General features: G+C 37.2%; 14 protein-coding genes and 1 non-coding gene across 15 annotated transcripts; 11 read left to right on the top strand and 4 right to left on the bottom strand.

Annotated features, from left to right (window-relative positions):
- Positions 1 to 177: 177 nt before the first annotated feature.
- Positions 178 to 2322, bottom strand: SOCG_03738 (malic enzyme). Its single transcript, XM_013163648.1, has one exon. The coding sequence runs from the start codon at positions 2044 to 2046 to the stop codon at positions 361 to 363; it is 1686 nt and encodes a 561-aa protein (XP_013019102.1). The 5' UTR covers positions 2047 to 2322; the 3' UTR covers positions 178 to 360.
- On the top strand, positions 2241 to 2831 carry SOCG_05412 (uncharacterized protein). The gene has a single exon (XM_013164073.1). It carries the CDS (start codon positions 2278 to 2280, stop codon positions 2518 to 2520), a length of 243 nt encoding a protein of 80 aa, XP_013019527.1. The 5' UTR covers positions 2241 to 2277; the 3' UTR covers positions 2521 to 2831.
- Positions 2832 to 3139: 308 nt separating this feature from the next.
- On the top strand, positions 3140 to 3474 carry SOCG_03739 (uncharacterized protein; the record flags this gene model as incomplete). The annotated part of the gene is made up of 2 exons (XM_013163649.1): positions 3140 to 3217; positions 3295 to 3474. The coding sequence occupies 2 exons, from the start codon at positions 3140 to 3142 to the stop codon at positions 3472 to 3474; spliced, it is 258 nt and encodes an 85-aa protein (XP_013019103.1).
- A 221-nt stretch (positions 3475 to 3695) lies between these two features.
- Positions 3696 to 5258, top strand: SOCG_03740 (uncharacterized protein; the record flags this gene model as incomplete). The annotated part of the gene is made up of 1 exon (XM_013163650.1): positions 3696 to 5258. One exon carries the CDS (start codon positions 3696 to 3698, stop codon positions 5256 to 5258), a length of 1563 nt encoding a protein of 520 aa, XP_013019104.1.
- Positions 5259 to 6195: 937 nt separating this feature from the next.
- Positions 6196 to 6706, top strand: SOCG_03741 (transcription factor TFIIA complex small subunit; the record flags this gene model as incomplete). Its single annotated transcript, XM_013163651.1, has 4 exons — positions 6196 to 6230; positions 6278 to 6283; positions 6348 to 6429; positions 6500 to 6706. 4 exons carry the CDS (start codon positions 6196 to 6198, stop codon positions 6704 to 6706), a joined length of 330 nt encoding a protein of 109 aa, XP_013019105.1.
- A 522-nt stretch (positions 6707 to 7228) lies between these two features.
- Positions 7229 to 8994, bottom strand: SOCG_03742 (uncharacterized protein). Its single transcript, XM_013163652.1, has one exon. The coding sequence runs from the start codon at positions 8293 to 8295 to the stop codon at positions 7561 to 7563; it is 735 nt and encodes a 244-aa protein (XP_013019106.1). The 5' UTR covers positions 8296 to 8994; the 3' UTR covers positions 7229 to 7560.
- Positions 8995 to 9822: 828 nt separating this feature from the next.
- Positions 9823 to 11696, top strand: SOCG_03743 (DNA polymerase alpha B-subunit; the record flags this gene model as incomplete). Its single annotated transcript, XM_013163653.1, has 4 exons — positions 9823 to 10085; positions 10136 to 11120; positions 11164 to 11472; positions 11526 to 11696. The coding sequence occupies 4 exons, from the start codon at positions 9823 to 9825 to the stop codon at positions 11694 to 11696; spliced, it is 1728 nt and encodes a 575-aa protein (XP_013019107.1).
- A 210-nt stretch (positions 11697 to 11906) lies between these two features.
- On the top strand, positions 11907 to 15229 carry SOCG_03744 (GTPase Ria1). Its single transcript, XM_013163654.1, has 2 exons — positions 11907 to 12021; positions 12077 to 15229. The coding sequence occupies exons 1-2, from the start codon at positions 11926 to 11928 to the stop codon at positions 14975 to 14977; spliced, it is 2997 nt and encodes a 998-aa protein (XP_013019108.1). The 5' UTR covers positions 11907 to 11925; the 3' UTR covers positions 14978 to 15229.
- A 38-nt stretch (positions 15230 to 15267) lies between these two features.
- SOCG_03745 (DinB translesion DNA repair polymerase) lies at positions 15268 to 17597 on the top strand. The gene is made up of 5 exons (XM_013163655.1): positions 15268 to 15451; positions 15494 to 16148; positions 16197 to 16636; positions 16695 to 17207; positions 17253 to 17597. The coding sequence occupies exons 2-5, from the start codon at positions 15656 to 15658 to the stop codon at positions 17439 to 17441; spliced, it is 1635 nt and encodes a 544-aa protein (XP_013019109.1). The 5' UTR covers positions 15268 to 15451; positions 15494 to 15655; the 3' UTR covers positions 17442 to 17597.
- A 60-nt stretch (positions 17598 to 17657) lies between these two features.
- Positions 17658 to 18638, bottom strand: SOCG_03746 (oligosaccharyltransferase delta subunit; the record flags this gene model as incomplete). The annotated part of the gene is made up of 3 exons (XM_013163656.1): positions 17658 to 18143; positions 18256 to 18454; positions 18508 to 18638. 3 exons carry the CDS (start codon positions 18636 to 18638, stop codon positions 17658 to 17660), a joined length of 816 nt encoding a protein of 271 aa, XP_013019110.1.
- Positions 18639 to 18803: 165 nt separating this feature from the next.
- Positions 18804 to 19779, top strand: SOCG_03747 (ribosomal protein subunit S8). The gene has a single exon (XM_013163657.1). The coding sequence runs from the start codon at positions 18919 to 18921 to the stop codon at positions 19375 to 19377; it is 459 nt and encodes a 152-aa protein (XP_013019111.1). The 5' UTR covers positions 18804 to 18918; the 3' UTR covers positions 19378 to 19779.
- Positions 19780 to 19920: 141 nt separating this feature from the next.
- SOCG_16246 lies at positions 19921 to 19993 on the top strand. Its single transcript has one exon. It is a non-coding gene; the product is annotated as a tRNA-Phe (tRNA).
- Positions 19994 to 20390: 397 nt separating this feature from the next.
- Positions 20391 to 21080, top strand: SOCG_03748 (TRAX protein; the record flags this gene model as incomplete). Its single annotated transcript, XM_013163658.1, has 1 exon — positions 20391 to 21080. The coding sequence occupies one exon, from the start codon at positions 20391 to 20393 to the stop codon at positions 21078 to 21080; it is 690 nt and encodes a 229-aa protein (XP_013019112.1).
- Positions 21081 to 21265: 185 nt separating this feature from the next.
- On the bottom strand, positions 21266 to 23167 carry SOCG_03749 (CBF1/Su(H)/LAG-1 family transcription factor Cbf11; the record flags this gene model as incomplete). Its single annotated transcript, XM_013163659.1, has 2 exons — positions 21266 to 22995; positions 23095 to 23167. 2 exons carry the CDS (start codon positions 23165 to 23167, stop codon positions 21266 to 21268), a joined length of 1803 nt encoding a protein of 600 aa, XP_013019113.1.
- A 381-nt stretch (positions 23168 to 23548) lies between these two features.
- Positions 23549 to 25675, top strand: SOCG_03750 (uncharacterized protein; the record flags this gene model as incomplete). Its single annotated transcript, XM_013163660.1, has 3 exons — positions 23549 to 23702; positions 23774 to 24804; positions 24845 to 25675. The coding sequence occupies 3 exons, from the start codon at positions 23549 to 23551 to the stop codon at positions 25673 to 25675; spliced, it is 2016 nt and encodes a 671-aa protein (XP_013019114.1).
- Between the last annotated feature and the right edge of the window lie 8 nt (positions 25676 to 25683).

The raw sequence follows: 25683 nt of genomic DNA on the forward strand, positions 1-25683 counted from the left end.
TATTACAGTGCCATTGAAATTCAGCTGTTGAAAGTTTTGCTTGGACCGTTTCGTTTTGGATTATTTGTAGGAGTGGTTCACGTATAGTAATTTTGAAATCCGATTGCTTTACAACTAGCAATGTTTCAGTGCTTTAAATACAAGCTTTACTTTTAGTATATAGCGAACGTAACATATGTTTAAGTAGACATTTACTGGACATTTATGCTTAATGTAGTAAAATAAAGGGAATGATATTTGCGTAAAAATCAACTCATAAGATTCCAAAAAATGGGTTGTACCCATGAAATGACAACTTTTTCATCGTATGTAAACTTGTTTAACAAAGTACGGTTACCTGAATACAAGGTGCCGGACAGTTTATACGAATTTCTTGTAAGTAGGATTCCACTCGTGCTTCAAAATCCATTCGCTCAATTCCTTGTCGTCAGTGGGGAATTCAGTAGTACTCATGTTTTCTTTTCTGGCTTGCTTCAAAACAGCGAGCGTAATGTGACGGGAAATTTCACGAGCATTATTCAAATCAGGAAGTAAAGCCTCTTCCGATTTGAACAAATTCTTTGGCACGGTTGCCAAGGCATCGGAAGCAGCCTTCATCATAGTATCGGTCAAAAATTTGCAACCGGATAATACACAACCCACTCCCAAAGCTGGATAAAGAAGAGCATTGTTGCATTGAGAAATAATATATTCCTTACCGTTACGCTTGATGGGGGGAAGAGGTGATCCGGTGGCCATGAGTGCTTTACCATTTGTCCACTCGTTAATTTGATCGGGTTTAGCTTCCATAAGCTTGGTGGGATTTGAGATAGGGAAAATAATGGGCTGTTCGACATGCTTAGCCATTTCACGCATAGCTCTTTCGGTAAATTTACCAGGTTGACCTGAGCAACCCAACAAGATAGTAGGCTTCACGCGAGAGATGGCAGTTTCCAAGTCAACATCACCGTTAATGTCTTGGAAACTATCGTTTTTCTTCAGGAAAGGTTTTTGATCTTCTGTAGCAACATCAGCATGCTTTTCCAATAATAAACCATAGCGGTCCACCAAGTAGATATGATCGATGGCTTGTTGCTTAGAAAGGCCATCTCCAACCAAGGCACTGGTGATTTGATTGGCAATACCGATACCAGCAGTACCAGCACCGAAGATCATAATGCGTTGTTCAGTCAAAGGAGATTTCGTAACCTGGAGAGCGGCTACAATGGCAGCCAAAGCGACAGCACCGGTACCCTGGATGTCATCGTTGAAGCAAGCGAACTCTTTGGTGTATTCGTCCAAAATGCGCTTTGCATTTTTCAAACCAAAATCTTCAAAATGAATAAAGGCGTGAGGGAAAACCTCTCTTATAGAGCGGAGAACAGTACTCAAATATTGATCATATTCTTCACCACGCACACGGTCCCTTTTAAGACCCATGTATTGAGGATTGGAACGATGTTTTTGGTTGTCGGTTCCAACATCCAATACTATGGGTAGGAAGCAATTGGGATCAAGACCAGCACACAAAGTCATTAAATGGCCTTTGGCAACAGAAATCAAGACGCCACCTACACCTTGATCACCAATACCTAAAATACCCTCGGAGTCGGTAAGAATGATGTACTTGATGGAATCTTTTGTTCCAAAGGCAGACAGTTGATTCTTAATGTATTGAGGATCTTTGTGATCAATGTCCAAAAAGCACCCCTCGGGGTAACGATAAACGTCTGAGAATTGCATGATAGCATCTCCCTCCGTTGGTGTATAAATAATAGGGATCATTTCAACTAGATGTTGGCTGATCAAAGCATAGAATAAAGTCTGGTTTCGAATACTCAATTGCGACAAATAAAAGTTCTTTTCCAATACTCTATCACCGAACGATTTGTATTGTTCATAGGCTCTGTCAATCTGTTCCTGTAAGGTCTCCACAACGGGAGGAAGACGAGAGGTAAGTTCATATTTGATACGTTCTTCTTCAGTGAAAGCCGTGTCCTTGTTCAAGCGAGGATTCGCCAATAAAGCTTCACCCTTTAAAGAGCATTTGATTTCGTCTTTCGACATGGTGTACGTTTTGTTTTGCAAACTACGAAAGAATAAGAAAACAAATTAAACACAAACTAAAAGCTTTTATACTAAATATAATCAAGCTTCTCGGTATAAAAGTATACGTAAGATTGTGTGATACTGTAACGTAAGATTGTGTGATACTGTACGCTATAAAGTATTTGTTAAAGCTATAATAGCAGCTATGCAGAGGGAGGGTGAGTGAGTTAACGTGGTGGGTGGTATGGTATGTTGGGTGGAAGTGAAAGCGAAAGCAATCTTTTTATATCGTACGAAGGTGGTATTTGTTTGTGTATGTTAAGATCGATACCGATGGGGTTTCCAGATCTGGCCAGTACTTCTTGTGTTTGTTTGATGAAGCATAGCGTACTTGCAAGATACTCATCGTTGAATCCATTCGAATTTATCGATGACGGTGATGATAATAAACAAAAGAACCAGCGTCCAATCCGCTCGTCTAGTGTGGAATAGTATAGCTTGACTGTTTGATCGTTTGAGTCGTATTTGTCATACTGTTCTGTCTGTACCCTACTGACTTGAGAATGGAGGGAAAAGAACCAAAAGAAGGTCTTTACTAAACGTAGAAGAATTGAAGAATAAATGGAATCTGCTGTTTCTTTGTTTTATTTTTTTTTCATTGTTTTATTTGATCCTTTGCTAGCAAAAGAAGAAAGTTTATAATCGGACTAAAGGGAACAAATTTAAAGAATGCGAATGTGACATTTGCATAAAAGATAGAGTAAAATATATTTAATTTCTAGAACTAAAGTATTGAAATCTTTCTTAAAATTCCCTACTCCCATTCCCATTCCATTAGAAACTAGTTTTTGAAGATCCCTTTAGACATTCTTTTCGTACTCTGCTCTATTGCTTCTATACACACCAGCTTCATTATCCTTCACTATAATTTGCTATTCGATGGAACATTGGTTCTTTTCGAATCGTTCATGATCGTTATTCTTATATACTAGAATACGTTCTCTTTTCTTATGCACTATTACGATTTTCAACGTATGTTTGTAATTCTTGGCTTGGCTCAGTTTAGGAGAAAACAAGACTACCACCATCCAAAAATTGAAGAAGGTTGACCATGTCAACAACTCCTTTCTCCTTGCTGGGAAATAACAAAACAAACAAACAACCATCCTCGAGCCAACTGGTCAACTTGGTAAGGAAATCACGATATTTTAAGTATTTCTTGAAAAATATATTCTTTTTTGTTTTTGTTTACTAACAAAGGTTTAGAATTCGAAAACTCCTGTCAAGATCCATTGGAAAACACCAAAGCAAACAATTGCCGGTCAATCGTTTTGCCAACATCAACCAACGAAGACTATTTCCATTTCATTCGAGGATCCTTTGTTTCAATTCACAAAAAAAAATTCGGTTACGACGGATTCTAAATCGAGAAAATTAGACCCTTGACTGTCTTTTGATTGTATTTTAGGAATATTTGGTTTTCATTGGAAAATTATATTTTAAAGAACAAGAATCATAAAAAAGAAAAGATTTTGAATTCTGTCATTTCAAACGTTCAATGGTTTAAAACTGAAACTTGCTCTCCCTCTCTCTCTTTTTTTTTTTGCTTCTTTTCCTTTTTATTTAGTATCTGTCCTTAGATACTTTTCTATGTCCTCTTCACAAAAATGTCCGACAATTTGGAATCTTCGTCCCATTTGTTTGCTCGCTCCTCCGTAAATGACACTTCTTCGCAATTGTCTCGATTGGAAGAAGTCGAACTCCTTGAAGGTGCCCTACCTTCTCCATACAGGGAAGAGTTCTTAAACGAAGACGCATTATATGTACCCCCAAAACCCCAGTATGGACAATCTTATATGGCTGCCGGTCCTTATTATGCCAACAAAATGAATCCTGGCTGGCCTCTCAACTACTTTATTGGTATCGAAAGATCTCGATTTGAAAAAAAACTCTCCAACTTTTGGCTTCGAAATTTCTTGTTGCAGGTCTTCGCCCCTTGCATTGTCCTTCTTTGGTGCGCGATCCCCATGCCATTGTATAAGGATAATCAAGGTATAGTTCGTATAAAATTTTGGTTTTTTCTTTTTTTTTACTACGGTATCTATAATGCCGTCGGTTTGTTATGGATTACAAAACTTTTTCATATATATTCTGTCAACTGGTTTTCCAGTAAACTTGGTGGCACTGTCAGTTATTTATTGTTTTGGGCCTTTAGTATTCTTGTCGGTAGTTTGGCCGTCTATTTTACTGCTTGGCGTCAAATAACATTCACCTGGATCACCTTGATGTTCATTTCTATGATTATCCCTATCGGGATCTCCTTTTCAAAATTATGGAAAAAGCATTCTCGTCGCACCACTCAGTTTTTGTCTCAACTCTCTCTGCTCGAACCCAATGTCCGGAGTAACGCTGTCTTGGAAACCATAGGCTGGAAAGATGCCTATGCTCATTATTCTTGGTTTATTATCGTGCTTTGCGTTACCCTCGTTGTTTACCTAGCTGGTGAATATCTGACTAACATTTACATGTCCACACTTCCCCATAGTTCTAGTGTCGCCATTGCATATGTTTATTCATGGATGTGTACCGTTAGTTTGTGTAATTTGGTTTCGTCTTGGATTTTGAATACAAAGACCCACTCTTACGCCCTCGTTTCTGTTTTCAAACTTTACTTTGAGCTCACTCTCCAAGTTTATGTGCGCAATTTGTATGCCAGACTTGAATCGCCTCAACAATTCGTTCTCGTGCAAATTGCTTCTTCTCTTACCATGATGACTGTCGTGCCTTTAATTTTAATGTCACGCACGGTATATCACTTTAATAAATCTCTCACAAAAAGTTTGGACCCCTACTCTGTATATCGCAAAAACATGGGCAGAAACTTTTATGTAAAGTGTGTTGCTTCCAACCTTAGTATGCTTTCATTTTTGGGCTGGTCTGTTATACTGCATTTTGGACCGAACGCAGCAATTTATCCGTATTTTACCTTTGCGGAAAACAGTCCATACAGTTTCAAGCTTACCTTCTATGCTTCTTCAGCGGTGTGGGCAAGTGAACTTATTGCTGCCTACTTTACTCGGTTGATTATGAGCAAATACTATGATTTCGAAGTCTCTTTGGAAGCTATCCGCGATTTCGTCGAATACCCAGACATGATACCAGCATTCATCTTTGTTGGTATTCATGTTTTACAGAACGTTTTGTTTAGCATTATCCAGTTACGATTTTAGAGACATTTTCTCTTGTATTTTTTACGTTTTTTTCCTTCTCATTCTCTTCCCTATTAAAATTGTCGTCCAGTGACGGGTATGTATAATAGCATATAAGTGTATACTTTTGTTCGTCAAACTAGTTCCGTGTATATTTCTTCTTTCTCTTCTTTTTCCATTGGCTTGAATTGGTATTAGTGATAACCTAAGTTGTTACGAATTTATTATAGACCTTTTTATCAGTTGTTTAATGCTTAGGAAATTGTTATGCGCTTGTTAAACGTTGAGATCACTAATAATAGATGTTTTTACTTTCCGTGTTAATGGTAAGTTGATTATTGATTTCATAATTTATTCCCATGTAAACTTTTTTACTCTCATAAATGCTAAATTTGGTAGATTTTGAATAAATATTCCTTTTAGAGGATGGACCTTTAGTAGCAGAACAATCTATTTGAAGGTTCTCTCTACGTTTACCTTTTTGAGGATAATGCTTATTTAATCCTGGAAACAACACGAACATGAACAATAGAAGTAAAAAGATACCATTTTTTTTCTTATTGGTAGTTTTAATTTTTGAAATGTAAACTGAAGGCAATTTATTTCGGAGAATTGTTAACTTCAGTAATCTCAGAATAACATTTTACTCACCAAGAACACGCGATGGAAGAAGCACGCTATTCGAATTAATTTTTACAGTTATGAATACAACACGTTTAGTTAATTGAGACACGCCTTTTGTTGAGTAGTAATAAATTGGCATTATTCATAAAGATGTATTTATTTACTAAGATAAAGCACTGTTCTCATCGTTAATGGTTCTCTCGCACATATGAAACAACGTTAACGCAGTGTTCCGTGATGCTGTAAAAGGACTCTCCAGCGGGGGGCGAACCGCAATATTCAAACTTACCCTTAGCTAAACACTGCGTTTCTATCATCGAAACCAATTACACAAATGTCACAGTATTACGAACTATACAGACGTAGCAGGTAATTTTTTATTTTGTTTTTATTTTGTACTTTGCTAACCTCTACAGCATAGGGTATGGATCTTCGATCAACCTGGATTGGTAGTAAAAGATCACATACTAACGGGAATTTGTTTAGGATTTCATTAACTGATGCATTGGACGATTTGATTTCTCAAGGAAAAATATCCCCGCAGCTTGCTATGAAGGTTCTTTTCAACGTAAGTATTAGTAGCCTAGCAGAAACCTGCCTTTAGTTTGACGCTGTCAGCTAATATTTTCTCATTATAGTTTGATAAAAGCATGACAGAAGCGTTGGCCGAAAAAGTACGTGCTCGCCTGACGTTCAAAGGACATCTTGACACATATCGGTTTTGCGACGAAGTATGGACGTTTATTATAAAAAATCCAAATTTCCGGTTTGACAACGAAACTGTTACAAGTAATAAGATTCGGATTGTCGCTTGTGCCACCCGTGATTCTTCAGCAAATCGTTGATTAGACAAGGATCTCAAATAATGGACTATTTTATGATTTCGCTATGTCCTTTCACTCGCCATGATAATTCAATATCGGGAACGAAAGTGATAGTTGAATAGTAGTTTGCAGATTTTCGTCCTTTCGTTCAATTGTGTCTTTTCTGTTACTTTAAAACCTTGATTTGATGTCTTTTGGATAACTCGTTTTGATTCCTTCCTGTTGATTCTTTTCTTCATGCTTCCGTGATAGTGGATGGCTTGTTGCATCTCTAAAATTCCCTTTCGTAACACTGTGCGTGTTCTTTTTAATTTTTAACAGTTCTTCTATACTGTTACTTTAAGTTGTTATCTATAATAATTTTGTTGCACCGTGTATGTATTGTCATTAACGTTGGATGAATGGTTTACTCATCTGTTTACGTAACTATGTGACACCTGGCTTCTAAATGATCTTTCTTTTGTGGTAAACTTTTCGAAAATATTCGAGGTGTTTTCACCTCACATCAAGTTTTTCCTGCTACTTGTACTTTAGTTGATTGAATATGTGAATAAGTCGTTGGGTATTCATTTGTTCTTTATTCTATTCGTTTCTATTGCGTACACGATGTTTTTCCTTCCGTAGCCATTAAGACGCATTTCATCCATAAAAAGAATTATTAGAACAAAGTCGCGAATATAAAAGTAACGCTAAGCAATATATTCTTTTTCGATTTCATTGAAAGCGGACGTGAGTGAGAATTAAAGAAGTAAACAAATCATATGCGGGCATTGTAACCAAAAATGCTTGAGGTAAACAGAATTAAAAAATCTGAACATCAGCTCACTACAATGGATCTGCAAACTTTAAAACTGAATATTAAGCAGAAAAAGCGTCTAAATGATCATGAAGAAAATTGCTCCTCCGATAATACCGACCAAGCTTGTTCCAAGCAAACCACGCAATGAGGAACTGCCTGATTCAGCTGCAGTACTTTGGGCAGCAGTTGTGCTTGACGTTGAATTGCTGGAGTTGCCTTCTTCCTTGGAACAGTTGCTTAAATTTTGGTATGGGGTGGAAACAGTACTAGCACTGGCGATAGGCTTGGAAGAGATAGGAAAGGAGGAAGAAGCACCGTGGCTCCAAGAAGTCAAAGTGGAATGACCACCTTTAGAGTGAGACGTTTTATGAGAGGTGGTAGCACCAGTAGAGGTAGATTCGCTGATGGAAGCAGAGATACTAAGGGAAGCACTAAAACCGAATGATAGACTGGCGGAAGCGCTGTCGCTTGGAGGCAAAAGGGTAAATTCGTCAGATTGTGCATAGATTTCTTCAGCACTCTCAGGATTTCCCAAATTGATACGGAAGCCTCCACCAGTAGGCCAGTCGTTGGTGCTGACGGTGACGCTGCCTTCGGTGGTGTTTACCTTAGCAATTAACTTGTTCAAGCTTGGAAACTTGAAATAGTTAGTCAAGTATACACCGACAAAGGTTTTGTCTGTTGGTACGTAACTCCACGAAATTGTATGGTCTTCCTTGATTTCCCAATGCGTACCTTCGGAAGGGCTGGTGACATGAATAGCCAAAGAACAGGCGATGAATGCAAACAATACCAATTTTGTTAGAAACATTTTGATTGTTTGTTACGAACGAAATTCGAACAAGAAAAGAAATAAAAAACTTTAGGGATTAAAGAGATACAGCAAATCCTTATTCTTGAATAATTCTTGCTTAAGAGTATTGATACTGGAGATGAACGTCGAGTTCTAAAAATAATGGATCAAGATGCGAAAAATCGCTGAGATACTTTAGGAAAACTAATGCTTATTCCTTTGTAATATGGTAGATGCAGGAAAAGAACAGCGGAATGGGGACTATTTCTAGAAGAAAAAGTAAACAAACCTGGCGAATCTAAAGTTCACTTCTGATCGATTTTTGTAAACAAACAAATGCTTAAACCCCTGCCGGTTGGCTAGGAGCCCCGCGCAGACAGCCTAGTATTCACAAAACAAACAAACATTGTTAATAATCCGGCGCAGAGGTATGAATAATTCCAGTATCCTTCATTGGATGTGATTCCTTGCGAAGCCAAGGAAGGCATAGCTTTCTATACTTTCTATTTCGCTTCATATTTAAACCACTCTCGTTTGTTATGACTTTAATTAGGCGTTATCAATGACTTGGATTATTTGCTACATTTCTTAAGTACGAATAAAGTTAAATAGAGCTTGTATAGAGCGAACCCCGATTTTTGTTTGAAATATGACTAAAAACAGTGTATGAATAGTCTCTTATTTCTATTTAATTAAATTCAATTAAATCATTCCATTTCTGATCCTCTTCAAAACGTTTTAATACCTATATAGCCCTTACTAATTTCAAGTATCATATTATCGAGTATATTATTTAAACCGACGTAAACAAATAAACAAGGGAAACAACAAAATTGAAGATTAATTGAATCAATTTTGTGATTTGTAATATCCCGAAGCAAGCTACTTCTTTCAATAAAATTGATTAAATGAACCGGCTTGCATGAATAGAACTCGTTGGTTCATATTCTGAAAACTTCAAGTTGAACCCACTTTATTGAATTAGCTATTATAAGTCTCGCCTGAAAAAGACTCGCTATAAAGCTATACTGGAAGCCCAAGAGGACCACAAGTCTTGTATTAGACCAATTTATTGACCTTCTGTATAGCAACATGCTTTATTGTCCTATTGCTTATTGTTTTTCCGTATAATTATTCATATTATTATATTACATTTAATATGTGTGTACCTGAATCTCATAAACACCATGCAAGTATGAGTAAATAGTGAAGATTTGCCCTCATTTTCTATTGTTTTCTTCTTTTTTTGAAAAGCCATGAATACAAAGACAGATTTTTTGAGTTTCAGCTAATTTTGATCAAGAAGAAAATACACGATGCTCTCCTACCTTACCTGTCCAGACCACTTCCTCTACACCATAGGTCTTTTTCAAGCGCGTAAACAAACCTTTATTTTTTAAAAACAAGGATTTCAAGTAAAGATTAGTAAAGTGGGCTCTTTTTCTTTATAAATTTTAATCCTTTCTAATTTTTTTTTTCTTAATTGCTGCTACACGAGAGGTTCAACGAACTCTCAAGGATTATTTAAAGAATTTTTGGTATAGAATGGAATTTCCTCCAGATCAAGCACTCCTCGAGGAGAAAAATACTCTTTTACAAACCTGTGGAATGGATGAGCAAATGATGTTTTTTAAATGGGAATCTTGGTGTCTGCAGCGCGACAATAAACCTGTCTTAAACTTGGATAACTTTAGAGCCTTTGCCGCAGACGTGCGGACTCAAATGGAACGTCAAGTAAGGGCTTCTTTGCGAGAAAAACCAGAAAAGAGATATGTTAAAACAAAGACTGGAATGAACTTTGAAAATATGTAAGGTATCTATGACTTTTGATGATTCTAACTTTTTGTTTTCTTTTTAGGCTTGGAATACCGACAAAGTCACACGTTTCCAAAGATAACCTCCCAAGCCGTCCTGTACCGTCTGCTTCCGATGTACCAAGTCTTACTGGCGAGTCAGGCCGTATCCTGGAAACTTTCAACTCACAGCTGTCCTCAACATCAGCGTTATCAAATGAGTCAAAATCAGCTTCACCGGATATTTCAGCACATATCGATCCAAAAGCATATCATTATAGAATCATGTTTCAAAAGCTCCAGGATTCGTCTGAAGTTCTTGACGACCGAATCGATCTTTTCAGCGATATAATATGTCAGCACTATAAAATTAATGATGATGACCTTGTAAATCCAAGTGAACTTACACAGGAACTGGTTACTGTAGTCGGAAGAGTTGTTGTTGACAGCAATACTGTTGGTGGTCGCCTTAACTCCAATAGTATTTTATTAGAAACTTCAAGAAGACTAGGTGCTGGCGCCAGAGTCTCACTCAAACTAGATGAAGTATTAAATTATTCCATTTTTCCTGGGCAAATCATTGCTCTCAAAGGCTGCAATCCTAGTGGTAAAGTGTTTGTTGCAAAAGAAATTTTACCTTTTCCTCCTCTCCCATTCCCTGTCTCTTCAAAGAAAGAAATCGAAAACTTCAACAACAAAGCGAATAACCAGCCCATATCTATTTATGTGGCTTCGGGTCCATGGTCTCTCCGAGATGACCTTTCTTTTACACCTTTGAAAGCCTTGGTATCATACTTGATAGAGAATCCTGCCGATCTAGTGATCCTGACAGGCCCATTCATCGACATCAACCACCCTATCCTCTCCACTGGAAATATTACTGATACGCAAGCGACTTCCCTTGAGGACTTCTTCAAAGAACGCGTTACTCCAATTCTCTCCAAAATATCTTGTAAATGTATCCTCGTACCTCACATCAACGATGCTATTTCTAATCATCCTGCTTGGCCTCAAGACACATTCGATCGTTATACCCTAGACCTCCCATCTGTATGTCTGCAATTCATTTTCTATATAAACGCTAACATTATAGAATTTTACATGTTTTCCAAATCCTTGCATTTTCTCAGTAAACGAAGTTGTTTTCGGTTTATCCACAAATGACATTTTGCTACACACCTCCAAGGAAGAACTTTTCCGAAATCCAAAACATGGAAATCTGTTTTCGCGACTAGTCGCTCATGTCATTCATCAAAGGCATTTTTACCCCTTGTTTCCGGGTGGATCTCTAGACAGAGGTAATCCTTCAAATATCGACATAGCGCACCTAAAGCTTGGCGAGCTACTTCAAACAGTTCCTGACATCCTTATTTTACCCAGCGATATGAGATACTTTGCAAAGGTAAGTTATATGTATACATATTTGACTTGTAAATTCTGATAAATTTATTATAGACTGTCGAAGATGTGATATCTATTAATCCGGGGAAAGCTACCAAGGGAGTCACCTTGGGGTCTTTTGCAAAGCTAACAATTCTTCCTTACCCTCTCAATACTTCAACTTCTTCTACTGACCTTCTACACAATGCCCAGTCTCGTACTAAAGTTGAAATAATAAAACTGTAAAATTGTCACATGTGCATGATGATTGCTTATATCCTACGTCTTACTCTAATTGTACATGAATTTTAAAAATTCATTCTTCTTACGACGTTTCAATTTAAACTGGATTTATATATATGCATTGTAAAAAGTTAGACTTTGAAGTTCAATACAAACCTCCTTAATATTATATTTTGGTATTCGTAGCATTCTCGCCTACTTTTTGCAACCTCATCCATTAAGTAGTTTCAGGATGCCAGTAATTCCACCTGAACGATTAGCTCCTCTGCAAAGCAATCAGAATAATATAAGGAACTTTACTTTGTTGGCTCATGTGGATCATGGAAAGGTATACGGCAATTTTACTGCATTTTTTCAATTCATACTAATTAAGCGCCTTATAGACTACACTGGCTGACAGTCTTTTGGCTACAAATGGAATTATTTCTAGTAAGCTAGCCGGAACGGTTCGATATCTTGATTTTCGTGAAGATGAAATAACTAGAGGAATTACCATGAAATCCAGCGCGATTTCATTATTTTTCAAGGTTATCAGCCAAAGTAGTGAAAAAGCTGTTGAAAATGATTACCTAATTAATCTAATTGACTCACCTGGTCATGTTGATTTTAGCTCAGAAGTTTCATCTGCGTCTCGCTTATGTGATGGCGCTTTCATCTTAATTGATGCCGTTGAAGGAGTCTGTAGTCAGACTATTACCGTTCTCCGACAAGCTTGGGTTGATAAAATAAAAATGGTTTTGGTTATAAACAAGATGGACAGACTTGTGACCGAACTTAAATTATCCCCTATCGAAGCTCATCACCATCTGCTTCGTCTTGTTGAACAAGTCAATGCAGTAATAGGTACATTTTATAGAGGAGAGTTGATGAATCTAGATGAAATGGAGGAGGAAACCAGTGACGAGGGCATCTATTTTTCTCCCGAGCAAGGCAATGTAATTTTTGCGAGTGCATCCGACGGTTGGGCTTTCTTTCTAGACCAGTTTTCAGATTTTTACGAGAAGAAACTCGGAATGAAGTCTAGCGTTCTTACAAAATGCTTATGGGGAGATTACTATTTGGATCCAAAAACCAAGCGTATTCTTCAGGCAAAACATCTTCAGGGACGGCGCTTAAAACCACTATTCGTCCAGTTTGTCCTTGATAATATATGGGCAGTCTACAATTCAGCAATAGTAGATCGTGATCTGGAAAAAATTGAAAAGATTGTGAAAACATTGAACATAAAAGTCCTTCCTCGAGACATGAAATCGAAAGATCCTAGAAATTTGCTACTAGCGGTTTTTCAACAATGGCTTCCTCTTTCCACTGCGATTTTACTGACAGCCATTCGAAAAATTCCCTGTCCCATAGATGCACAGAAGGATCGCGCTTTAAAAGTTCTTAAAACTACTCCACACTTTGAGAATGTTGCCCCCGAAATTGCAACAGCTATGTCTCACTGCAAAGCTGATAAGGAAGAACCGATGCTGGCTTACATTAGCAAAATGGTTGCTTTCTCCGAAAGAGATCTTCCACAACAGAAACGTCGACAGCTTACCGCTGAGCAAATGCATGAATTGAGGCAGGCTAAGTTGGCTGGTTCCCTTGAAGATTCAGTAGGATCCTTATCAGTGAACGAAAACGAATTGGAAGAGAATCCAGAAAATAAAGATCATGAAGAGGAAGAAGAGAAAGACGTGTTCGTTGGATTTGCTCGTATTTACAGCGGAACTATCTCTGTTGGCCAGCAGGTTTACGTTTACGGTCCGAAGTATGATCCTGCAAATCCAGATGAACACGTCACCAAAGTAACGATTGAATCTTTATACTTAATGATGGGTCAAGAACTTTTCCCATTAGACACTGTACCTGCTGGAAACGTGTTTGCTATTGGTGGTTTGGCTGGAACTGTCTTAAGAACTGCTACTTTATGCTCTCTACCTAAAGGACCAAATTTGGTAGGTGTGTCTCAGCAGATGGAACCCATCGTCCGCGTTGCTGTTGAACCGTCACGCCCTTATGAGATGAGTAAACTGGTTGCTGGACTAGATATGTTAAACCAGTCCGATCCATGTGTTCAGATTTCAGCTGAACAAAACGGTGAGCATGTAATTATGTGTGCTGGTGAAATTCATTTAGAACGTTGCCTAAAAGATTTACGAGAGAGATTTGCTAAAATTGAGATACAAGCTTCTCAACCAATTGTTCCCTTCCGTGAAACGACTATTGCAGCTCCTGATATAAGTGTTAATGACAAGGAGGCTCCACTTGGATTTGTAAATACATCCGTCGCTTCTGATGGTATTCAGATTAAGCTGTCTGTAAGTCCATTACCTAGCAACTTGGTGAATTTCTTATTAGACCATGAAAAGACAATTGAGTCGTTTATGCATCATATTTCGAAAAAAGGAAGAAACGGCGATCTCGAACGTTCTGATGCGCAAAAGCAGAAAGAGGAAATCCTTAGTTCAGAAGACTTTATTACGACTATCCACGAGTTGCTATCCAATGATACCTCAATTAAAAATAACATTACTGATTACCTTGACTCGATAATGTCTTTTGGCCCAAAACGAGTAGGCCCCAATATGTTAATTGATAAGACTGGATCGATGAAGAAGGTACGTCAGGAAAGTGACGGATCTAGGCTCATTCCCTTTGATCTCGGTGAATATATCGCTACAGCTTTTCAAATTTCTACGCAACAAGGACCACTATGTGCTGAACCTGTTCAGGGAATATGTGTTTGTATTGAATCTATTGAAATAGAAAATGGTCAAGAAAATGAAGTGCTTACAATTGGAAATCCACAAATTCCTGGTCAAGTTATTTCAGCTGTGCGTGAGGCAATTAAGCAAGGATTCCTTGCCTGGTCGCCAAGATTATTACTTGCTATGTATTCATGTGATGTTCAAGCTACTGCTGAAGTTTTGGGTAGAGTATATGGTGTGGTTGCCAAGAGAAAAGGACGAATTGTTGATGAAGAAATGAAAGAAGGAACTCCATTCTTTGTTGTAAAAGCTGTAATTCCTGTTGTTGAGTCATTTGGTTTTGCAGTCGAAATTTTAAAACGTACATCTGGTGCTGCGTATCCCCAACTAATTTTCCATGGATTCGAAATGCTTGATGAGAACCCATTCTGGGTTCCCACTACAGAAGAAGAACTAGAGGATTTGGGTGAACTGGCTGATCGTGAGAATATTGCAAAACGCTATATGTTAAATGTTCGAAGAAGAAAGGGTTTACTTGTCGAACAGAAGGTAGTCGAAAAAGCTGAAAAGCAAAGAACTTTGAAACATTAAACCTAAAGAAGTCAAAAATAATTTATTTGAATATACAAGTATGAATCGAAAAAAATAGACTGAGAGAACTGTTACGAGCAGAATTTCCTTTTTTTATTATTATTATTATTAATAAACTCTGAAATTATGCTTACGCGTATTCCAACTTTGTCATGCAGATTTCGCATGGAATAGCATCTATATTTTATACAGTCTATTGTATAATATATCATACTCAATATCATCAAGAGAACATCTAATTGTCATAACCGGTATACGATATTACTTAAGTTTTGATACAGCAATAGTATTATATTAGCAAGTATATAATCAAAAAAGTAAAAATCCATTTTTGCGACTGAAAAACTTCTAAAGTGTAGATCAAAGATGGATAGGACTTAACAATTTTAGAAAGATATATTATAAAAGTGCAATCGAAAGCTCTGAGCGATCTAGCTAAATGAATTGTTTTGGACAACTTATTTCGTGAATCAGGTAACTGGAAGTTATTACTTTACTTATCTAACAGTAAAAAAGCTTCAATCCTTGTTTCAATGTATACTTGTTTTCACTAAATATTTATTTTTATAACGTGTCGAAGTTCACCTGTAATACTAATTAAGATGCGTCGCGCTTAATAATATAAACAAAAACCACCACTACACCAAAAACAAATTTGCTTTTACTTGAAGTTTTTCAATGGAACAATGTGAAGGTAATAATAATGACGTTGAAAAAGAAAGAATTATCTTTGATGTACACATGGAAAAAAATCAAGAAGTAGATGATGAAGCTACTTTGAAACGACGCTTGGCTGGTCCTTCAGTGTTGAAATCTGGTCAAGAAAGTGTCAATCAAGAAAGAATTAATGAAATAATTTACTCAGCTTCTAAAGGAAGCAAGTATTTTGAAGCAGAGCAGAAAAGAGACCTTGAACTTCGCAACAGAATTGAACGTGTACAACAGGAGGTAAAGGAATACTATCGTAAACTTGAATGCGATAAGGGGTTTCAAAGGGAATGGGCTGAACGTACTGATGAGATTGACGGTTACATGCAAGAACTCCGATCTAGTCGTGATTTAAGTCAAGTAATCGTGCATGTAGATTGCGACGCATTTTATGCATCTATTGAAGAGTTGAGAAACGAAAATCTTAAGAATGTTCCAATGGCTGTTGGTAAAGGTGTTTTATGTAAGATATATCTCAGAAGTGATTTTAAGCACCAAAACTAATCCACAGGTACTGCAAACTATATGGCTAGAAAGTTCGGCGTGCGATCAGCCATGCCAGAATTTATCGCAAGAAAACTTTGTCCAGACTTAATCGTTATTCCTCTGAACATACCAGAGTATGCGAAGAAATCAAAGGAAATACAGGATGTACTAGCGGAGTATGATCAGAATCTTTGCCCAGCTAGTATCGATGAGGTTTACATGAATTTAACTTCATACATTCACCTGCATGAGCTTAGTAACGATGAAGATAATATACAGAAAGTCGTTACGCAAATAAGAAATAAAGTTCTGGAGGTTACTGGTGTCAGTGTCAGCTGCGGAATCGCTGCTAACAAATTACTAGCTAAAATTGCTAGTAACATGAAGAAACCGAACGATCAATTCTTTGTTTCAAATGAAGCAGAATTGATTGAAAAGTTTATGTTCGAATTACCAACAAGAAGGGTAAGACTGCACCTTTTGAGAATTTAATAAGGCTCTTATTACTAACTAATCTTACAAGATTAATGGGATTGGCAGAGTATTAGAGCAGGAGCTTCTTGGACTGGATATCAAAACCTGTGGAGACATAATTCATAGTAGGACTCTCTTGTCCTATGTCTTCAAGGAGAAAACATTTCAAAATTTAATACAATGCAGCTTGGGAATTGGATCTACCATTGTTCAAGATTTTGGTGATAGCAATAGAAAAAGCATTGGCAGTGAAATAACATTTTCGAAAGCTATTACTTCCGGTGGTCTCCTGGAAAGCAAGCTACAATCTTTGTGTCAAAGTTTGGCAGATGATTTATCGAAACGTGATTTAATCGCAAATTCAATTTCGATTAAGATAAAGACCGATACCTTTCAAGTACACACGAGACAGAAAAACTTAAGAGAATACATCTACAATGACACAGACCTTTTCTGCGAAGCTCTAAAATTATTGAGGGTGGAATATCCACTACGATTACGGCTGTTGGGTGTTCGACTTAGCAAGTTGACCACCAAGTCAAGCTATTTTGCTTGCCAACTTGTATGTTTAAACATGCTTTTTATTCTAAGTTTTCTAACAGTTTAGAAATTCTCAAAACAAAACAGTGTCCCATGTCCTGTTTGTCACAAAAACTTAGAAGATGATTTAAGCGTTGTAAACCAACATATCGATCTTTGCCTAAATACCGAAACAGTTAAGACAGTGATAAACAATGAAAAAAAAGGACCTCCCAAAAGAAAACGAAACACTATAGATGTTTTTTTCAGGCATTAACTTTCCACATTAAAAGGCCTCGGTATAGTATGGAATATTTTGGATACAATATAGACGAAAGGTACATTGAAATGAAAATAAGTCAAAATTTATTTACGTTCGAAATAGATAATTAGAGTCGCTTATCCATTGGATTTCAAACATACTGAGAACCAGATTCGTAATAAATTCATGAAAAAACAGATATTTAATGGTCATTCTTTTCAAGCATCATTATTACAAGAGCTTTGCACTAACAGCAAATGCAGCGAAAATAAAAACACTATATCTTATAAGTTGGAAGATGGTCAAAGATGTCCAGTAAAAGAATAAAAGACCTTCAGCGGCAGCGAGCGAAACGAAAAAAAGAATGTGGCCCAATGAAGAGGAAGAAACAGAGTACACGGATGTCTTTTCAGCGAATTGCATCCAAACTATAAGAAGAGCAACGGAAGCAACAGCAACGGCGGCTGAAAATACAAGGCTTAAAAACTTGTTGGCAGCTTTTGGAGGAGCAGCGAATGTATGGAGGATGGTAGGTTTAGGAGAAGTTTCTGCTTCAATGGATGATTTGGCCTGGAAAACAGGAAGAGAACCAGAGTCAAAGACAAGAGATCCTAGAGAACTAGAAGAAGGAGAGGCATCACCGAAAGAACCGATCATTAGAGTAGTCAAAAGACCATGCTCACTTTGAATTAACTCAGAGGGTAATTCAGCTAAAGGCTAAATGGCTGTTAGTACTTTTTACTAGTAAATAATACGAACGACTTGGGTCGTATTAAGTGGATTCAAGCAGTATTATCTGCAAACGAAATCTCCTTCATTAGGCACTTACCAATTTCAAGACTGCATCTCCATTTGTATTAACCTTGACAGGGTAAATAATTGAAGAACTAGGCTTTTTCCTATCGCTAATCAATATATGGGCTTGATGAGGGACAGAAACTTCATCATCAATGGCACAGGTAAATTGTACAAGCAATGTATCCTCTAGAGACGAGTCTAACTCAACGAAAGTATTCAAATCATCAAATCTTAAAAAGATAAATTAGAATGTATGTTCAAAAGCGGCTTCTCAAGCGCTTACCTGTTCGTCGATCCAGTCTTTACGGAGCCTGTAGGACTGAGGAGTTTGACGACACCCTCTTTAGCATTCCATGAGCTGCAAAAAACGCCTATGAATAGACACAACAAAGAAACGAACGAAATTGCCCTCATTTGTGTATCTCTGGAATTTGTAGTGGGTAAAATGAAGCCGAATCTACATACTGCTTCAAGCATGTATAGTGAGGTCAAGTGCGTATCGCTATTGGCCTTATGGCATTCCACCCTACACTTTTGAATGTGTTGGACTTTTCCTTTCATTGCTTAAGTATTCAACACGCGAGAAACAACTTTTTATCACTCCTTTGCTGGATTCGTTCAAAGGGCTTTTTTGTTTTTCCTATACATTTTTTGAAATTTAAAGCTTCTTTTCCGAGTATTCGTGGTTTTCTCGATGCAATTGCACTTTGTATTTTCGCATTTGCAAAACTCATTCCGTGCTGGAAAAGCGATGGCATGTGTTCCCAACTGCAGAAGCGTTTTGGAACTTAGTGCTGCTTTATACCATCAAGGATTTATCAGCTCAATTCAACGTGGTCATATTCAGGGACCGGATTTGGTGCCAACGCCGACTACTAGAAGCAACGTTGCTGAGAGGAGGCTGTGGCTGTCTTTGAAGTATTTTGAAGGAAAACCTGTTATGAAATATATTCGAGGGGTATCCAAACCGAGCCGTAAAGTGTACATGACCCCTAGTGAACTTCTAAACTTTTCTAAAGGAAGAACGGTTAGTTTTGTTCGAGGACTGGAGCCTGCTGAGGTAGCTATTGTGGAAACAAAAAAAGGAATCATGGGTTTGGAAGACGCTATTCGTGAACAGCTGGGTGGCCGTGTTTTATGCCGTGTGAAATAGAGTCTAATCTTGTAACAAGATTAAAAGACAGAGAATATTCTTGCTTGCCTTTTTCTTCTCCCCTTTCCTTTTGAATTATCTTAAGTAATGCTTTCATCCCTTGTGGATTATAAAAACTACTATTCCTTGTAACGATGGAACCAATACATCCAACCTTTGTATCTGTTTTTTTTTTGTGCGTGCTCCTCTCCTTCTAATAATATTTCCGAAGAAGCACAGAATCCTATTATCTTGCTCCCGAAATTTTTGCTTTGTTCCTTTTCTCATCCGATTAATAACGGGAAATGATACCTTGCACCGATTTCATTACCATTCTTTCCTCCTATACATAAGGGTATTGCGTAACAGTAGAGTTGCATATCATATATCTTCAATGAAAATCACTCTTCCTTTTGTTTCTTACTTTAGAATGATTTTTGTAGTATCGTACTCACTTACCTAAAATCCATAATACCTGTCCTTCCTTAAAATAAAATATCTACCATTCTTTTCAAACTATGGAATACTAATATGTTTGTTTATTATTCATAGTAGTCAAGCAAAGTCGCGGTGGTGTAGTTGGGAGCATGACAGACTGAAGATCTGTTGGTCACCGGTTCGATCCCGGTTCGTGACAATCTTTTTGAATTTTTTTTTATTCAGTGAATTAATATTACTATTCATTTACATAAATGAAGACCATATATTTCATCCTTAATACCTTGCTGTGAAGTAAAAACTCTTTCTATATCATACAATAAGGTAGCTCAGTTATCTTGAGAATCCCATTCATCTATTAATTTAAAACTACTGATATTTCCTAATAAATTTTATATTTCAGTGTTCCTTTTCTTGACGCATTTGATTCTCAAGGATAATGCTGTCACCTTTCAATCACACGAACACTTACATTTTAATTTAAGTCTGGGTTAGACTCTTGTATTTCTCTGCTGGATTCCGAGTATATTCTCAAAGCAAGTAATAACTTTATTTATTTGTACACCTTATTATTAAACTTAGTAAGTATATCAATCATGGAAGTTGAATTTCAACAGTTTCAACGTGTACTTCAAGAACAACAAGATAAACGAGAAAGGATTATCCGGATCTCTCGAGAAATCACAATTCAAAGTAAACGAATGATTTTTCTGCTTCATCAAGCATCATCAACGAAGTTTCCCTTACCGTTAGAATTTGACAAAACAAAGCAGCACAAACAAAACATCCAAAAACAACTAGGTTTATTGAAGCAAGAACTGGATACTCCGGATGCTGAGCGATATGCTGCATCCTGTTCTCCTGGTATCCAAGAATTTGTTGAAGCTTACGCATTTGAATATTGGTTGCAACACCAGTCTCTCATACAGCCAAATGATGCCAAGTTCCAGATTGATCTTCAATCCTTCGACTATGTTTTGGGAGTTTGTGATATGACCGGTGAAATCATGCGTTTCCTTATAACTCATGGGTCAAAGTTCGCTATGGTCGACGTTCTTTCACATGTTCAGTTTCTTCGTGAACTGAATTTGGAGTGCACAAAATTAAGAAACTTGAATCGTCGTTCCCAAAACGATTTAAAGCAAAAACTTGGCGTCATGGATAACAGTATTTCTAAAGTCGAAAGTATATGTTACAGCAAAATCCTCAGAATGTCTGACCAAACATCTGTGAAGAGGGACATAGAAGATCTAGCTTCGGAACAGAAAAAGGTTCGTATTCATTGAATTTGCAAAAATAAAACGCATCATTGTATATGATGAATATGTACATTAATTGAATTTGAGAACATATTTTCATTCTCCCCAAAATCTATGAGTAATTACCTGAGGACTATACTATTTAAAGAGCTAATAAATATGAAAACCTGATAGACAAAAAGAAGTAATCGGAAGGAGTATACGATTTTTGTTCATAGACTTTTTCCAAGGAGATGCCTTGAAGGAAGTGTGATATCGTATCCTCCTGAAACAACAGTACCGTCTGAATAAACAAATAAAAGAGGAAGAACATTGGAAGCCATCACTTCTGTGCAAATATAGTTCATACTAACCAATATCCTAACATACATAGATGGTTTCTTTTCTGTTCCGTCTAATATCGTGTAGTCGAAAGGCCCCAACTTGCCTAGCCAGATTTGCAAGTCTGGAGAAAATCCAGCTACAGTTAACTCTAAAGACTTGTTGCTGGGTGAATACACGGGAGGAGCCTTCACATATGGTAAATTCAATTGTCGTAACGAAGTTTGATTTTGGAGTGGTCGGAGAATTGAACAATCGCATTGTGAGATTCCAACAATAGTCCAACAAACAGAGTCTCGTATTTTGACAAGGCCATCATTTAAAGTCTGTATTGGCTCCCATTCTACCGGTACAACAGCTTCATTAGGTAGATTTTTACATTGAGCGGAGGTTGCACCTAAAAACCATCGAGATTGCACTTGATCATCCTGCATAAAAGCATTTTTTGTATCTCTAAATCCAAATGCCAAATTTGCTGATAATGTAGTTGAGCTTTCTAAAACAATGCGGTGCATTTGATTGACATATCCATCATCCTGAGCAATCTCATCTTTTTCTACCCGGCGAATAATTAGAGGATCACTCATAATCTGTGAGGATTCATCTTGTAATTGAACAACGGAACCATATCTAATAGGAACTGCTTCTAGAGAATTATTTATCATTCCTTCTACGTTACTCTCCGCTGATGTAGATATTAAATGAATGCGTAATGGCGCCCAGCCATCACTCCTCAGACAAAAATTTCCATTCTCTAATGTCGTATATTTAGTCCGGACGGTCTGCGAATTTATACGATTGTAGAGGTTTATGATAGAGCCAGAGCGCAATGTTATGTGACTCACCTTAGACTTCGTGCCCTTTTTAGCTGGTTTGGAAACAACGTCAATAGGGGAGGTCACAAAGTGCGATACTTTTTGGTCCGTAATTGTCGAAAAAAAATCAATGGAGAGTTTTAGGTTTCTAGACTTTGCAGCTGCTAAACTTGATACATGTAATGAGCGAAAAACCATACAGCGTTGATTATTGTACACTTCACCGACTGTTTGTGAATACTGTCCTTCTTCATTAATGATAGAAATTTCAACCCGAAAAGATATGCCGAGCAAAGATTGGAAGGGGCCATCTATCATTAGGATGGGAGGGGGACAAAGAAATCTCTTTTCTGATCCATATGATTTTTGAATGACAGAGGCATGTCTGCACGTAATTTTAATATACTGGCTTCCTCCATTGTTAACGTTTTTGTTAACTTCATTTAACCTAATGTCAACCCGTTTGTCTAATTTGTAGCGATAAAGCAAATTAAGATTCTTACTGATTAAATCCTGTGTGGAGTCTCTTGAAACAAGTTCTTCTATGTTTTTTCGTTTTCTGCTTCCTCTATTCACTGGAACGCCGGAATGACTATCAAAAACACGGCTTTTTGGATCATCTTCTAGCTTTGCTTGTATATGAGAAGAGTCAGTTTCAGTCTTTTCAACATTTGTAAGTGCTGAATTCACAGCACTGAATAAAGAAAGAACTTGAATAGGAACTGCTTCCGAGTTTACAGCCTGATTATTATTTTGGTCTAAGTCGAAATCGCCACGAAGGATAAGCTCATTCTTCAATTTTTCAACTAGTTGATTGAGTTAGTCGTATTGTTTTCAATTACAGAACGAATCCTCCCATTGTTGATATCCGTCTTTGACAAATTAATCTGCCTCATAATACATACTTTTAGTACTGTCCAAGGAGAAAGGATCATTTTCAGAATCTTTCACATTCCAGCCATCAAAATCAGTCATCATACACTTTGGTTTGACAATCCAAGCAGATTGAGTTAATTTGCGATTTAGATCTTTCAATACGGCATGCACACTTCCATAGAAATATTTTTTTAAATTTTTTGAATAAGTATATATATTTTTTTTATGTGAAAGAGCAACTGGCTTGCTATGGTAAAGCAAGCGAATGGAGTAGTTTGTAGGCAACTTCTTTATCGCCCAACTTAACTTTTCCTTTTACCAACTCCTACTACAATCAAGAAGAATTGGAAGTAAATTTCAAGAATTAAGATCATTAAGAATTAAAAAAATTTAGAAAAAAGGGTTGTACTTCTTTGGTCTCAATTCGCGAATTAATTTTTAGAGTACACAGTTAAACCTACAGGCCATTGATAATCGTGTACGATGGATAGTGAGGAAATACTTTCTATACAATATGATCAAGATGTATATTACAAAATAGATGAAATTTCTAAACACATTTCCCAAACAATCGACTTTTGTAAACAAAAATCTGGGGAACTGAAGTCTCAGGGTGATTCCTACTCTCATATTAAGTGTATGTACTTATAGTTTTTATGTTTATTTATATGATTTGATTATGCCCAATCTTCTAACTTTTGGATCTAGTTTTTACATACTTAAATGAATTACTAGAACAACGCTCGAACGATCTTCTTTCTGCCATAGATAAAAAGAGATCAGAACTTTTGGTGAGAAACCAAGAAGGATTACCTATTGTAGACATTCATGAGGAAGTTGACGAGGATGGCAATATACTACGTTCGGACGTAAAGCCTCAAAATATATCCTCTGTTACAGATTACGCCGATGTCATACGAAGTTTGCCAGGATTTGGCAATCCAAAAGAGACTACAACATCTTCTAAATCTTCTGATACTGAATTACCAGAAACAAGGATTGAGGAATTGCCAGCTGAAGGGACCGCGGCTAGTGAAATATCGAACACTGATGAACAAGTTACCGAAAAAAATGGGGACGATGGTCCAGATAGGTTAAATACTTCTCAATCTCGGCAACAATTAAAACCCCAGGTTAAAGCAAAATCATCTCCAACTGTAAATAAAATTGATTCAAAGCAGAATGAAAAGAAACCAGAGTACGAGAGGGACGAAAAGAAAAATAAATCTTTGTTCAAAAAAGGTTTTCTTTCTAATCCCAAAAGCGAATCTCAAGACCACTCCAAGAAGGTTGAAAAGGCTAAAAAGGAAGAATTGGAGAAACAGCGTCAAATAGAAAAGAGGAAAATGTCAGATGTCACGGATAATAATGCCGTTAAAGAGACTGTTACGGAAAAGCCTGTTCAGAAATCAAATAACCAAAAACAATCAGATACAGAGCCATTGACGAATTCTAAGCCGCAAAAAAAAATGTCAAAGTTTAAAGAAGCAAAACTTCAAAGACTTGCTCAGAGAAATCAATCTCATTCGGATAATGCAGATAATTCAAATTTAACTACTGATATCACAGATTCTTCCGAGTCTACTAAGTTTGACATCCCACAAATTAAAGAAGAATCCAAGGAAAAAGGTGATTCCTTAGGTCAAGCTCCAGCGTCTACCGAAAGTGATACTGTCACAAATATTGACGATGATAACCCAATTATTTTACCTGTACCAACAGATGCCGAAGGGCAGAGTGTAATGCATGCCGTCCAATATGATGGTCTAAACTCTTTAGATGACATGGAGCAGCTCCTTCAGGACATGGAAGATGCTGGCGAACTACAATCTGCTTTATCGCTACAAATTAGACAAACGGGTTGACATTAGCTTAAATTTTTCTAGGAACCTAGTACCTCCTTTAAATCCAAATTACTTTGGGGAGGATAATGTAGATACTTCAGATGATGTTGCTCGATCGATTGAACCCCGAAAGGAGAATCTTGCTGTTGACGAAGCTGAAATGCCCGGAAGACATGTACATTTTGCCGACACATTAGAAATTAAACATGTTAGCCGAAATGGAAAATCTCGTATTGAAAATGTACCAACTCCTACTGAAGATTACGATAACATGTTTGAGCCTCATGAGTATGGCAGTCGCATATCAGCGTTCCGGAAGAATCGAAGTAAGATGAAATCGCAAGAAAAAAATAAAGGGGTGGAATCTTCTAACAACGTGCACAAGGAAAAAAAACTGCCACCTTTCGAAGAGACTGTTTCGGAGCGTTCCTCATCAGATCATGAAGAAAAACCTCCCACTTTACAAAACGAAGAAAACCTTGTGGAGAAGTATTTAAATGAGACACCTACGATGAAATCCAACGTTTTTGAAAGACAGCCCTCAAGGAGTGTTGAACAAGCAAAAGAGGATTTTGAGGATCATCAGGAATTCGTAAAAGATGGGCGGGAAATTTCCCACCGGTACTACGAACTTCGTCGTAAAATACTAAATCCAGAATTGAAGGATGTTAAGGAGGAAGAAGGTGTTGTACCAGTTGACGAAAATGGAAATGAGCGACCTAAGCTGAGTAAATTCATGGCAGCCCGTTTGGGTGGTAAATTATGAGGAAATAT

This window comes from Schizosaccharomyces octosporus, assembly GCF_000150505.1.
Source record: "Schizosaccharomyces octosporus yFS286 unplaced genomic scaffold supercont6.2, whole genome shotgun sequence".
Lineage (NCBI taxonomy): Eukaryota > Fungi > Ascomycota > Schizosaccharomycetes > Schizosaccharomycetales > Schizosaccharomycetaceae > Schizosaccharomyces > Schizosaccharomyces octosporus.

Bases quoted from the DNA above. Each gene is read 5' to 3' on its own strand.
- SOCG_03738 (XM_013163648.1), bottom strand. From the start codon at position 2,046: ATGTCGAAAGACGAAATCAAATGCTCTTTAAAGGGTGAAGCTTTATTG.
- SOCG_03744 (XM_013163654.1), top strand. From the start codon at position 11,926: ATGCCAGTAATTCCACCTGAACGATTAGCTCCTCTGCAAAGCAATCAG. The intron at 12,022-12,076 runs GTATACGGCAAT...AGCGCCTTATAG, and splicing joins CTCATGTGGATCATGGAAAG to ACTACACTGGCTGACAGTCT.
- SOCG_03747 (XM_013163657.1), top strand. From the start codon at position 18,919: ATGCAATTGCACTTTGTATTTTCGCATTTGCAAAACTCATTCCGTGCT.
- SOCG_03745 (XM_013163655.1), top strand. From the start codon at position 15,656: ATGGAACAATGTGAAGGTAATAATAATGACGTTGAAAAAGAAAGAATT. The intron at 16,149-16,196 runs GTAAGATATATC...ACTAATCCACAG, and splicing joins TGTTGGTAAAGGTGTTTTAT to GTACTGCAAACTATATGGCT. The intron at 17,208-17,252 runs GTATGTTTAAAC...CTAACAGTTTAG, and splicing joins GCTATTTTGCTTGCCAACTT to AAATTCTCAAAACAAAACAG.
- SOCG_05412 (XM_013164073.1), top strand. From the start codon at position 2,278: ATGTTGGGTGGAAGTGAAAGCGAAAGCAATCTTTTTATATCGTACGAA.
- SOCG_03742 (XM_013163652.1), bottom strand. From the start codon at position 8,295: ATGTTTCTAACAAAATTGGTATTGTTTGCATTCATCGCCTGTTCTTTG.